The following is a 14,531-nucleotide window of genomic DNA, read 5'->3' on the forward strand; positions in this document are numbered from 1 at the left end:
GAGATTATGCGTGTCTTTTCTACACGCTTGATGATCTAACACTAGAAAATATGAAATCCTCTGTTTACAACAAATAATTTCACAAAGTACATGTCATCTTGTGGTTTTTAAACATTCAACTTGTATGTTGAAATCTACATCAAGTCAACTTTATCACGACACACTTTTGGTTTTGATCAGATCCTATTTTCTCTTTTATCTGTTATTAAACATTTGTTAAAATACTTCCCTTGACCCGTAAGATTAATGTTGTTTGATTTTTCTAGTCTTTGTTTTGTCAAAAATCCTTAAAACGTGATCAAAAACAATTGTTAACCTATCTGCAGAAGGAAGGTTTATGTTCAGAAAAATTTATAGAAACACTTAAAAATGTATCAAAATCACAAATTTTCTCATTTATAATTTGGTTATAGTAGACTGAAGTGCTCCAAAATATTATTACTCTCAATTATTAAATCCAAATGAATGATAAAAAATATCAAGGAGAACTCTTAATTGTTCAGGACATAGCTGTCACTAAAATAAAATATGGGGTTTCTCAGAGTTTTGCTCTAGGCACAGTCCTATTTTTTTTATAGATGCTCTCTTTGGGCAATATCATAAAAGAAAGAAAGGTGTTTCTTGAAAGCAAACATTTTGTTGTTGAGAAGATTATTTTTCTGCAGAAAACAGGTATGACTGGAGAGGGGTTTTTTTTCAATGTTAAATTATTTTATTAGTATTGTTTGAACATGCTAACTTAAGAATGAAAAGAAAAAAAAACTTTTACTTGTGACTATTAAAGAGTAAAAGAAATACATTAGCATCAGTTTTACAATTTTCATGAAATTTACATTCAAGTCTGACTTGAGCTTTTCATAAGTTACATTGTGAAGAGCACTTGAAAGCCTTTAATCCTCTTAAATTCCACATGCTCAATAAAGCAAAGGCCTGCTAGATTAACATAAAAATTTCAAAGGTTTTAAATATAGATGATAAGCAAAAAAAGGGAGACCACTTCCAAAGATAGAAGGCACTCTATGAAGCATCTGTTTTTCCCTCTAAAGTTTGTGATTATACCACAGTAAATACCAATCACTTTGTTTACTCCTACTGACCTCCAATGATGGGAAACACATTTTAATTTTATTTATAGGATAGATATTTTAGAAATATTACTCAAAAAATATTTATCCAAGTGTATTTACATAGGTTGGCATCTTTAAAGGATGTGCTCTGAAAAAATAACCAAAACAGAAGACTTTATGCAAAATGCACTTTTTAGAGCTTTATATCACATTATAATTTTATTTCCTCATCAAAAACAGACCAGTAGCATTGCTTCAATTTATGATACAAAATCTAATTTTTCTGAAGTTTATATAGATATATACAGCCTTTTCATAATAACTTGAGGTAACATATTTCTCGATTGTGGTATAAAATGGCCCTAAAATTGCCTGAAAAATACATATCACCCTTTTAAAAAACATGGGTCATAGATTCTTAATCTAAAACTGTTAAATTGGATAATTGTATTCTGCAGAAATATAAAAAAAAATCAAACACATACATAAAACTGTCTCAGATAAATTTCTAGACCAAATGTTTCTACTCTATAACTTCAGAAGTCTGTGCAACACTTTTTGAATTACTGAACGTCATTGATAATTTATTCACAAACTTCTTAGTGTCGGATATCTATTAATACACAGCATTAGCTTTAGTGCAGACACCCCTGCAAGTGAGCTAAAGAGGATCCATTCTGATTTAAAAAGAGAATTTACTCTCAAACTCTAAATAAAACAGTGATTGTCGGGATACAATAAGATCAAAAACCGTGTTATTTTGAGATTCCTTTGATATTAGTTTTAAAACGCGGGGCGCTGCTTACTGCTCCCAAAAGCAAATGTGTGAGCTGTTGGAGCACCCGGTCCCTGGCCCACAAGGTCAACATCACAATATGTGGTATCATTTCGGTGGATAATGAAACCCTCTGAGAGATGTGCCCTGTCGCTTCTCTTCTCTTTGATCATCTATACTACATATTTATTGCTATATATACATACGTATTTTGCCTCCAAGAAGCCAGACTATCCTGTAATCTTTCACAGTGCTTCTGGGCAAAAGTTTTGTAGGTTTTCTTGAAGGTCTTTCAAAGTTTTTTCTTGACTTGATCTGAGTTTCATTCATTTTGTGTTTGATCTTGATCAAGTAATAGTCAGCATACTGGTGGGTATAACATTTTTGCAGCTTTTTGACAGTGAGATCAAGTGACTTTTTTTAAACTGAGAAGGGGCATGATGTACTAAACCAAGACCAGCTGGCATAGAATACTTTGTGTTTCAAGTAAAGGTAAGTTTTGATGAATTTCTATGGGGAACAAGCAACCATAGTTTACAAATAAGTAAATAAATAAAAACAAACAACCGTCATGATTTGTGAAATTATTAAAAACGTTTTTGAGAAACAGAATATATTGTGACAACTCAAGTTAAACCAGTAGAATTGGTATATTCTTTCAATTAGTTTTCTGAAATTGTATGCAAGTGATCTTTAAATTAGTCAGTAAAATTATGTTACTTTTATTTTGAAAGCAACCATTGTTTTTCTGCCTGAGTAGGCTCTGTTCTGGTAGACTGACTTTATTAAACATGCAAGTTGCCTTGGGAAATGCAAGCACACAAAATGTTGACAGAGACTGCAAGTTTCACAGGACACGTGCAAATAGTTTTATAGATATCAAAGCTATTGCTGTGCCTAGTTTGGAGAAAAGTTCACTGTTTCTATGAACTACAATGAAGTTGACATTATCAGACTGGAGATTAAGAGAAACAAAATAACTTGACCAATCGCAGAATTTTGCTATTAAAAACTGCAAGGTTAAAGCTACAGTATGTGAATTTTATAAACAGTACGCTTAATTATATATGAATATATTTTATAAATTATGTTCACATATGACTTTCTGAAATTTAATGGCCATTCAATATTAATCTAAGCACAGACTGAACATTACAGATTTTGCATTGTGATGTCATTTCAGTGCATGTGGATGGTAGATACCAGAAATTTATGAATTGTTGTCGGGCAAACTGTTCGGAAATTTTCTGTCATTAGATATCTTAACAATGGACTAAGGGCAACCACAGTGTTGCAGTTGAAAGCTGTTCCCTAGTTGGTAAGACAGAGTATTCAAGAATAAAACACCATCTGAACAAATAGAGATAAAAAATATTTTATACAACAAAGAATACATTTAAATAGTGGTTCCATTCCCATCATGGCTAAGAGGTTGCTACGAATTCCTCTTATTTACTTACCAAAAGCTGAAGAAAATGTCCAACATTTAGTATAAATGTGTTTTTGCAATTCAGTTTTTAACCTTCTATAGTTATTAGCTGAAAGATTAGCTTGTAAAAAAATAACAACAACAAAAAAAACACTTTTGGCAATTTTTATGTACGAGTTGAAATACTGTAATACTTCAGTCCGATTGTGTAATCTGTAAGTCCTTATGATCGCTTTTGAAAAAAATTCCTTGGCTATAAACAAATCGCCTAAAACAGGCAAGGTGAAACCAGAAGCTTCACGACACACTAACCTTGATAACCTGTTCGTCTGTTGATTTGCACTCCACTGACTCCGTAACATCTGACACAGCACCATCTGTCCCTACAGTGACCACCTTAACAGGAACAGCAACTGTGCGCCCATTGAGGACAGCCGTATTCAGGATCTCAGTGTCCTGCAGAGAAACACAAGGGGAAACATCGGTAGACATTAGACAAGGTTCCATGAGCTGACTAAAGCAAAAATAAATCAGGCAGTGTGGAGTGGCAATTGAGGCTACAGAAGAAAGAAAGTGACAACCACAAATCTGCTAAAAAAGAAATTGTTACAATTTTCCCCTCTTTATATCCTTCCATGTCAGCCAGGTATTAACTGTACTTTTTCTCTTCAAGTGTACCCAGTTATGAAAACATTGTGCATCATCAGAAATCACCCCCCCCCCCCCAAAAAAAAAACATATTCCCCATTTACATAGACCCTAATAAAATCATTTTTCTGGCAGATGTTATTTGTTTTTATCCAAAGTAACTTCTGCTTTTCTGTTGTAATAAAAATATCATCAGATTATGCTAGACATTTCAGATCGTAAATAATTTTTTTATACCATGAAGCACGTTTTTGTTTTTGTGCTCAAGCCTACCATACTGTCATTGAGCGGACCAATGGCTAAATCTAATTAAGAAGGAAATGGACCTCCAGATTCTTTGGTGTAACTCTTGGCTATATATGAAACATGTTATAGCTAAGCTGTTTCAAAATGTGTTACAAATATTCCTTTCAATTCTTGTAAATATAATGTTTTAATATTTGAAAAATGGAACCCTTTTGTTCTCAAGCTGCAGCAAAAAAGTAAATTTGGTAGAATGTCTGAAAGAGAAGTTTTGTTTCAGTACATAAAGTCACAGACAAGAAACACTGGGAAAAAAAGCTGCAAGACTGTGCCCTTAAACTTAAAGACAACCTTTAAATGCCACGTATTTGAAGGTGCCATCTTCTGCAATTATAGTAAATAGTCACCATCTGAGACCCTTCACATGAAGTGCCCCTTTGAAACATGCTCAAGAAGCCCAGAAAATGGCAGGTAGCTGTCAGTGGTAATATTTACTTTCACAGAGATGGTATAAAGCAAAAAGGGTGTTTTTACTCCTTGCTTAAAGGTCTTTGGCACCAAGTAAAGATTATTTTTCTTTCCACCAATCGATTGAGAAGAAGTGTGAAAAATGGCAATGACATGTTGTGGACAGCTTGCTGACAGTACTTGTCTCACAGCTACACCCAAACAGAAAAATTGCTCAGTAAGCTGCTGTATTTACTGATTTTAAAATCAGCTCTATAAATGCTGGGCCTCTTGAAAAACATGAATACATACAGACTAAGAACGAGAAATATTGATGTGTAAATATGATATGTAAATAATAAATACACAAAAAACATACTTTTATTTGATTATTACCATCTTTTGGCACAGTTTGTTGTAAATGATTCACCACTTTCAGATTTTAATAATTATGAAGCACTCACTACAAAATTTGAAGGAATTCATAAAAGAGATCCAAGCAAAAGAAGGTAACAGGAAACAGCCTTATCATAGAAAAGGAAAGGGGGTATCTGGTTTACTTTCTCAAAACGAGCTTGCGCTTCTGCAGCAGGTTCCATCAAACCACCTTCGATTACTGCTATCATGCAGATACAAGAAGAAGCCATGATCATCTGATGTATACAAGCATTCAATAAGTTCAGTGTTCTTTTTTAAAACATCTCAAAATGGTACCTAAACAAATGTTACCTTTCTAATACAGTAAAACGATGCACGATATATTTTAGAACGTACAACCAAACATTAAAGGAAAATTATTTCCTTTCGTGAAGTAGAAAAAGTTGTTTCTTTGCAGCTCTCCTGCAGCAACATCTCAAGTATAAAGATAAAAAATACATATAAAATAGAATGACAATGATATGTTCAAGTAAATTGCAGTCATTTAAAAGATATCACAAGATACACTCGAGAGTGAAAGGCCTTACAGAAGAGCGGGAAAAAGATAATGAGATCAATTAAGACAACGGCTGGTAATCCTTGTGCTCCCAGTGCTTTGTCTGTCAGAAGATTTGGTATAACAGTGGATCTTGCACATCATTAGCTCAAAGAAAGGCTATCAAGAGGCCTAGCTGTTTAAAAGGCAGAGGCGCACTTGTTTTCAGATTTTGCTTTGTTCATTCAGAGTGTTGCTTTTTGTTATCCTCAAACTGTTTCTATGGTAAAATGAATGTGATTTAAGGCTAAACTGAAAATAAAAAAGCTTCCCATCTTACAATAAAAATTTATCGTTTTTTTCTTTTTCTTTTGTGAGGAAAAATGACAACTAACTATGTTTGGCTGCTTGTTCCTTGTTCCTTTTTTGTTTACTGAATAAACCAGTATAATTATAAAACTGTGAAGAACAAAATGAGAACAAACAAAATCCCCTATAGGAATTCTCAAAAACACAAAACTTTTGCTCACAAATGATTTGTTTATTCCATCTGTAGGAAGTTTAAAAAAATTTTGTATTTCATGAATATATCAAAGGAAATAGTATTTCACATATAAGTCCTGCTTTTAAAAACTGTATTTAAGATGTATATCATTTTCAAATCTATAACTTGTTGTTTATCATGGGAATTTTAAACCCAATGTGTGGATGTGTTTGGCCTTTTAACAGGAAAACACCATCTGTTCCAACTAGCGTGACTAACACGTGTGAGTGATTTTGCTGTTAAACCTAGACCAAAACGAACCCAGTTTCTTTGTATATTTCAATTTTCATCATGTTTATGTAGATTTATTGTAATGAAGAGTTGGTAAAAGATATATCCAATGTTCCAAGCTTTAAAGTCCAGCGTAGTTGTAGTTTGTACTTAAACTGATTTTACTTCTACAGCTTGAACTTTGGGCCACAAGTGGTGTACATTTGAAAAAAAAAAAAAGAAATACAGTGGAGTCTCTTAAATTGCAAATAAACAGATGTTTCATTTACAACAATAAATTTGTCATATTGCGATGCCAGTTTGCAGGCTGCCAACTACTGAGTCAATTGATTTCTCCTCAGTATGGTCTCTTTTTGTGTTGATGAGGAAAAAATGCTTTTGTGTTTTGTACAATTGTTTGGAGCTCTGACAGTTATGTCAGATTATTATGACTTCAATCTGTGTGTTACAAAGGAAAAGGACATAAAGCAAAAAGACATAAAAATAAAGAAATGGATAGAGAAGTAGCTAAATTAAAACAATTCACTAAAGACGAGCAGGTTAAAAAGTTGTTGCAAAAGCTTTTTTGAAGTTGTACCTTACAAAAGTGACACAACCAGTTATAGGCTTGGGAGGCAATTATTCATTTAATTTCACAAAGTTGGTTTGGACAAATTTATCCCTTAATAAATAAAGCCACCATTAGAAAAAAAGCAAAAAAAAACATTGCCTTCACCTTAGCTACCATGTCTGATTTTTCCAAGTTTTTTTATGATCTGAAACAAGTGCGTTTGACAAAAAGTAAAAGCAGAAGAAATTGCAAAGGGGCAAAAAGGTTTCACAGCATTGTAAGTAATCATCCTCAATGGGCTCTGTGTTCTGTGCCTCAACGTTTGAAGAAAAGTGTCTGCTTTTACCTAATGAGCCATTAGGACTGAAGCAACAGTCAAAAAAGGTCTTAATGAGCTCCAGCTACTGATGTGTAGATACCATACCACCAACATAAACAAACTTTATCCCAATAATAACATTAAGCAGTCTTTTTGTCTACATTTTTTGTGAATTTTAGGTTTGCGTAACATATGACGGGACAAAACAGGTATGTTTTAGTCAGATAAGTTATCAACCTATTCGCTGTGGCTTCTCAATTCTCTTCTTGTGTTGCAGATATGTGACAAGCATATCTTATTCATGAATTCAATTTGAACACAACCACTGATAAACATTCACATCTTCAAATGGCTTCATTATTTACTAATACAAACACATCTTCCACATACACCCACCCACTTATCTGTATGCACATGGAAACAAATTAACTTTAACACACACATGCATTGAAAATGGCCAGGTTAAAAAACAAGCATGCCCCCCCCTCTCCTCATGCGACATCTTTTTTTTAACCACCTTTCATTGCACTGCAGAGCACAGGGCAAGAAAAAAAAAGAGAAGAAAGACGATGAAAGACAGGAGAATCGATAAAAGGCCATTATGCTTCTGTGCAGCTGGGTACAAGGGTGGAGCGTGTGGGGGCTGATATGGTAGAGAATGAATCATGTGTTCGGGAGCAAACAACCTACAGACGTGCTGCTCAGAGGATCGTTACTGTATGTGAATGTGAGTGGGCTGAAGGACAAAATCTGCTCTTGTTATTCGCCTCAGAGCAATATTTCCATTAGTTCAGGTGACTTGCTGGCCATGGATGTCTGAGAGTGCTTTTGGATTTGTCACCTACTTGCAAAGTGTAGTGCTGGCCACTCATACATTTACAAATCCACTTAAGACAACAGTGAGGGTACAGTGCAAGCATATGACATCCTGACAATGTACCCTTCCAAATTATGCAAAAGAAGACATTACTGATTACGCTGTAATGCAAAGACAGCTGTGAAAAACTACAACACATTCGCTCCTTATACAAAAACATTGCAACTAAAACTTTCTCGTAGATGTTTCCCACATGATGTGTCTTGAAGGGCAAATATCATGTATTAGAGCTAGAAAGAACAAAAATGCTTAAAGTATGAAAGGTAAATAAATAAGAAAATATTTTATTGTTCAAAGCACACAAGTCATTTTAAAATGCACTTTGCTGACACAAATTGAGTCTTTTAAATGGAGAGCAAATGTCACTGAATGTGGATGTAGTGTTGCTACACACAGCCTGGAAAAGTATAAACATTTTTACTTGGGAAATTTCCAAGTATGGGTAAGAAAGGAAATAAGAAATTGTCCTGCCCATCTTTCTATCCTTCCTAGTATCCCACTCTTTCTTCTTTGTCTCCTTCCTTCTCTCTCTAATTTCATTCATCTTTACTTCCTTTTTGGATTCCTAATGGCTTACCTAGTTCAGTCTTTCTTTGTGTCCCTTCTTCCCTCTTTCCTTACTTAATGTCCTTCTTGTGTGCTTCCTTCCCTCCATCTGTTAGTTTCTAGCTTTTTCCAGGTTCTATATTTAATACCTCAACACTGTAAAAAATTGCATAAATGCCATAAATTCAGAAGGGATGACTTTGCATTTATAAATAAATCACGTTAAAATGACCAACAACCATGAGTATGTCATTTTCTTACACCTTTGACTCTAGGGGGTGGTGCCTATCTCCAGCGAACGTTTCGGGCGAGAGGAGGGGTACACCTTGGGGTGCGAGAGGAGGGATACACCAGTTCATGGCAGAGCAACACAGAGACAGACAGAACAAACGACCATGCACACACACCTTCACACCTAAGGAGAATTTAGAGAAACCAATTAACTCTGACAGTGATGTTTGTGGACTGTAGGTGGAAGCCTGAGTACCTGGAGAGAACCCATGCATGCACAGAGAGAACACGCAGAAAGACCCCGGGCTAAGGAATCAAACCCAAGACCTTGTTGCTGCAAGGCAATAGTGCTACCAACTGCGCTACTGTGCAGCCCCCTGTTGTACATATAAACAGATTTTTTTTTATCAAGTTTTTATTTTAAGATTTCATGAAGGAAATATGTAGAATTGAACAGCTATTTATTTACATACAGAAAAAGGATGGTGTGTGCTTTTGTTTTTGTGAAAATGAATGCATAAAACAGGCTGCTTTTCCTCACTCATAAAAAAAGCATCTCTTCCAAAACACTTTTTGTGTCCCAGACCTATTAAACAATCAAAGACGTATGTTTAAGGGAAAACACAAATCAAAACATGGAACAAGGGACAATGCCATGCCACTGATGGCTTTCGTTTAAATCATCCTGAATAAAATAAAATATATACAGCTCACATATAGATTACAATTCACTGCACATTTTTTAAAATGAAAAAAACTTCCCATATTAGATTTATGTGCATTCAAAATCTTTCTCTACTACATGGGCAAGATAAGTTATGATTAATCCCATACATTTATTTGAATGGATAAGAGGACAAGAAAAGAGCTTCACCTAAATCTGGCTCATGAACTTAGCTTAACCCTGGCTTACAATTTATTATTCAGTGACTGAAAATATGCTTTTGATCCATGGAAATACCATAGCTATAACTATTCACCATCCAACTCAAGTGGAGAGTTGGCTCACATAAGCAATGTGTGTATAATTTCCAGTGTAAAACAAAAAAACATTTTTTGATAAGTATAGTGACACCTGTTATAACTCAAGTAATAAATATACAAGGAATCTTTTACAAATGAATAGATTCAATAGATTTTGTGCAGTAAAACTACAACACATCTCCTATGTGGATAAGCTTGGATGTGATTTCGGCCCATCATTTAACACAAAATGTCTTAAAATACTGAAAGTTCTGATGACCTTCTTTGCACAGTATGATCATTCTTTCTATAGTTCTTTTACAATTAAATTCAAGTCAAGCCTATTTTCCTGCTGCAACATCCAGATTTGTTTCATCGTGAGATTCTTAAATAGAATATACCGGTATATTTCTCTTTTCCCTCTTTCAACAATTAGATAAAGTCTGTAAATACCACATGCTCCCAAATCTACACTTCATTGTTTACGACGTGATATTCACCAACATTCCACCTCCAAATAAGGTGTATACAACCAGTCAAATTTGCCCTTTCTTCTGTCTACACTGTTCTCCCAATATTTTACTAATTTGTTCAATGTGCTGCAAAATAAATGTATTTGATTTTCTCTTCAGCAGTGTAGTTTTGTGAAGTGAGCTAGCATACAGGCCACCCTTGTGGATTATAAAACATTTAGCTGGTCTTTGACTCTCTGATGCCTTTTGTTATATATATATATATATATATATATATATATATATATATATATATATATATATATATATATATATATATATATATTTATTTTTTATTATTATTATTCCTCTGTCAGGAATCTTAGCACCTGGTCGTGGATGGTTTATGGATAAATTATATAAAGTTATATAAAGTTTATGTTCAGATTATGATGTATTGTTTAGCAACGACAAGTGACAAGCCCCTTTTCTTTACCCATCATCAAATATTTGTTGTCCAATACCTTGGTATCTATTTCTAAAAGCCATAAATCAGGATTAAACCCACCAACATTAACTGACGCTGACGGATAATAGGGTTGCTTATGTAAAATAACGTATTTAAGTGATTTTACTTGCTTTGTATACCTGTTCTGCAAGTTATTTTGAATGACTATCTCTTGTGCCATTCCATTTTATTATACATGACTTAAGTTATGGACTTATTTGTTTTAATTTATCTGCATGCATAGACATCTTGAGTTGTTAAAGATATAGGGTGTGGATTGCACATCAACAGCTCAGTTAAAAATAAATGTACTGAGATACTTGTCTTTCCCCCTTCTCTCTGCACATTTCCTGTCTGACTGCCTGAGAGGAGCAGAGGAAAGTGGTTTTGCACAATGTAATATGTGGATGGTTATGGCTTGGGGAAAAAGGGACAGTAGTCAAATTATTTAGCATTCAGATGGTTCAATAAGAGATGAGCTGCAGTAGGATGCAGATAGCTGAAATCATATTAGAGGTGAGGAACAGAAAGTAAAAATAAATCAGACTGTGTTGAAGATATAATCTTGCTAATTGTCCAGATTTACTTGTGATTCAAAAGGGCAAAATACACAAATACTTGTCCAATGCTTCTTTCTTCTTTTTTTTTTCTTTCAGGTGAACATGTTAATTGATGTTCTGTTATAGCACAGCATATGTAGCTGCAGTGTCAGCAAATCAACAGTTGGTGGCAGATTGGGGGCATTTTGCCATAATCACTTGGAGGAAATACCACTATTGATTTAAATGAGAGCCTGCAGTGATTTATACTCTCCTCATTAATTAGATATTGATTTATAACTTGTTTGCCTGGCAAATCGGTTGGGATTTGTTATTGTGTAATCTGAGCTCTAAATACATTTAAAGAGATTAAATATTAAGCCTCTGTTCTCTTCCAGTTCTATTCTCACTCAAACATTAGAAGGGAAAAATGCCAAAGCCATACATGATAAATCAGCTGTCCCTGGTAAAACCAGTCTGTATTCTGTGGACCTCTTTCCTGTTTCTTTAGGCTGTTTGTTTAGAATAAACCAGAGAGCTCTGTTGTTCTGGCCTCTGGCCCTTAGCTGACCAAATGAAAAACTCAAACAAGACTAGCGGGGTGAGGGTAAGACTGAAGGAGGGTAAGCCAGTAACAAACACCGACAAACAAATCACAGAATGAACATCGGGTGCAAAAAACTGACTGACACGACCCCTGAGTGTGGAAAATGAAACATAGCAAATGTGTGCTGTTGATGTGCATCCAAGCAACTATCTTGCAAGAAATAAGGCTTAAAACGTCAAGGAGAGTTTATTTTCTTTGAAATAGAGAGATGATTGGTTTCCCAATGCATGCAAGTTGCAAGTAATCCAACCAGGAATAACATTTAAGCAACCTTCTAATCAGTCTTGTACCATTCAAGACCAGTGTGGTTTTGAGACAAAATTTTCAAAGATCTTGTTGTAGTTCTGGATGAACTGAATGATTTTTATCACAAGATCAGCGAAGAACACAGATGCAACTTTTTATTGCAACTTAGTGTGAAACTCCAGGGTGCACTTAAATGCAACCAGATACATTTTTTATTTGTTTCTACACAGTATGTGCAGAGGATGAAAAGATATGAGGGATGAAAACCTTTCCCACTACAAACATATGGATGTTTTTTCTGTTTTTATAATACACAGACAGAAAAACAATTCTCCGCCTCCACTCATTATGCCTACAGCTAATGCTAAGTTAACTAATATTCAGCTGGATGTGTGTGCTCTTCAGAGTTTTGTTGTCTGGCTTTTACCTGCTTCACAAGTTTTACTGAATAAGTGTAATATTGTTAGAAACTGCTTACGTACAAGTTCCTAACTGAAAAAGATGGCTTAAATAGTGCAATGAGTTAGTTCAAGGTAAATGTTAGCTTTAGAATGGAGAGAATATCTTTAAACTTCTACAGTAACAGCTATAATAGAATGATTTCAGCAGTCCTCTTGAAAATGCTCTCAATAGTTTAGTCTTTGTCACAACACCATAAATGTCTTGGTTTGCATTCGGTCTCAAGTTATCGCCTGGCCTCCACAATCTTGATTCCTCAGGTCTGCCAGTAGTGAGGTCTGCATGTGACTAATATAATTCAACCAAAAATAAGTAGTTAATCATAGTCATTTAATGACTGTAATTGTTCCATGTTTTTGTGATGTTGTTAGTCTAATTTTCTCAGTTTCTTACCCTCGCTTCTCACTCAGCTGTCATTATTTTGCTGATTGTTACTCACCTGGTTTCCATGTAATAGTCACATCTGCACAGTATTTCATCTCCTGGGCTTCTTTCCCTCACTGCTTTGATTTTACTGTTGCTCTAACTCAGCTCCAACTTAATGTGGACAAAAAGCTCACATGTTAATATTTATGGTAAATACTGTAAGAGTAAAGAATAAAACAGACTTGCAGCTACCTGTGTAAATTAAACATATGAGGTTCCTCTTTCTTTACATTTCTTCTCCAAACAACAAGAACACAGCTGTTTATTAATTCTAAGTCCTAGTTTCCTCTGCATACTGCCATCTGCCAGGCGCCTGTATGCAGTAAGAAAAGAAAAAGCAGCTCAATTTGGCCTACATAAAATAACTCTAGAAGAACGTGCTTACATATGATCACAGAAAAGTTAATGCAGAGCTTTGTGTTAATGTCCTTCATTATAATACTGAGGGACAGTAAGCACAAGGCTAACGATATAAGGTTTGAAATAGAATTAGTTTCAGAAGCTATGAATAAAATGCTAATGATGTACTGTAAAGAGCTATGGGGGCCACACTGGCTGTCTCTTCTAATGAGAGAACAGAGAGGCACAGCGTGGCAAGAGGGGGATCAAAAATTCATGGGAGGATGCGGTAAAAAGTGGCACACACTCTGCTGGCAGGTCTTCCCACTGTCTTTTAAGATTGTAAATGAAAAGCTTTCATGGTTTCTCTCCCCATCTGCTGTATTAAATTCAGGTTGGAATTGATGTATTTTAGTGTTGCAGTTTTATTTCATTCTCTTTTAGATGTCAAAGGAAACACATTTTACTTAAAATAAGAAAAAACAAACAAACATTACTTGTTGTTATGATACAGAGCAGACATTTTAAAGGTAAATTCAAAGACCTTGTATTAATATGGTCATTTATCTGGACTTTCATACAGTACAGCATTGAGTTTGCTTTTTTTAAAAATCTTTTTTGGCTCACTCCAGGTATTCCAGCTTCCTCCTACAAACCCCAAACACAACTATTAGGTTAATTTGTCTCACTAAATTTTCCTTAGGAGTTGGTGAGTATGTGCATACATGTAATTTAGACATTTTTGCCACCTGGTGTTGATTTGTTAGATTAAATCTCCAAAAATAAACAACGTTTGTGGTGGAAACATCACCAATTATAATTATGTGACTTAGTTTAAAAGCACTATAAGTTTAGAACCAAAATAGACACAAAAAATACTCCACACCATAATAGCTGTAGAAAATGGATAGACTTACTGTTTTATGCTAAACAGCTAGATTTGAGCAGGGAATTATAAGCGTTCATTTTTAAGAATGATTCCAATCAAGATAAACCGAGACTCAAAACTAGAAATTGTCCCGCAGTAGAAAATTCCCAACAAAGACTTTATAAACATGCCAAACTGAAGATTGCCTTCTTCTCTGAAGTGCTTTACTTTTTTGTGTGTTTTTTTCTGTCTGTGTGATCATTCTTGCACTTTCCCTTGTGGTACCATTAACACAGTTGTCACA

The 14,531-nt window shown here is 34.7% G+C and overlaps 1 protein-coding gene across 1 annotated transcript in view; it reads right to left on the bottom strand.

Annotated features, from left to right (window-relative positions):
- LOC102237681 (transmembrane protein 132C-like) overlaps window positions 1-14,531 on the bottom strand; it is a 158,563-nt gene that overhangs the window by 17,924 nt on the left and 126,108 nt on the right. Inside the window, exon 6 of the mRNA XM_023337819.1 lies at window positions 3,584-3,727. Within this exon, the coding sequence (XP_023193587.1) occupies window positions 3,584-3,727 (144 nt within the window). The remainder of the gene's footprint in view (window positions 1-3,583; window positions 3,728-14,531) is intronic.

Source organism: Xiphophorus maculatus, chromosome 8, assembly GCF_002775205.1.
Source record: "Xiphophorus maculatus strain JP 163 A chromosome 8, X_maculatus-5.0-male, whole genome shotgun sequence".
NCBI lineage: Eukaryota > Metazoa > Chordata > Actinopteri > Cyprinodontiformes > Poeciliidae > Xiphophorus > Xiphophorus maculatus.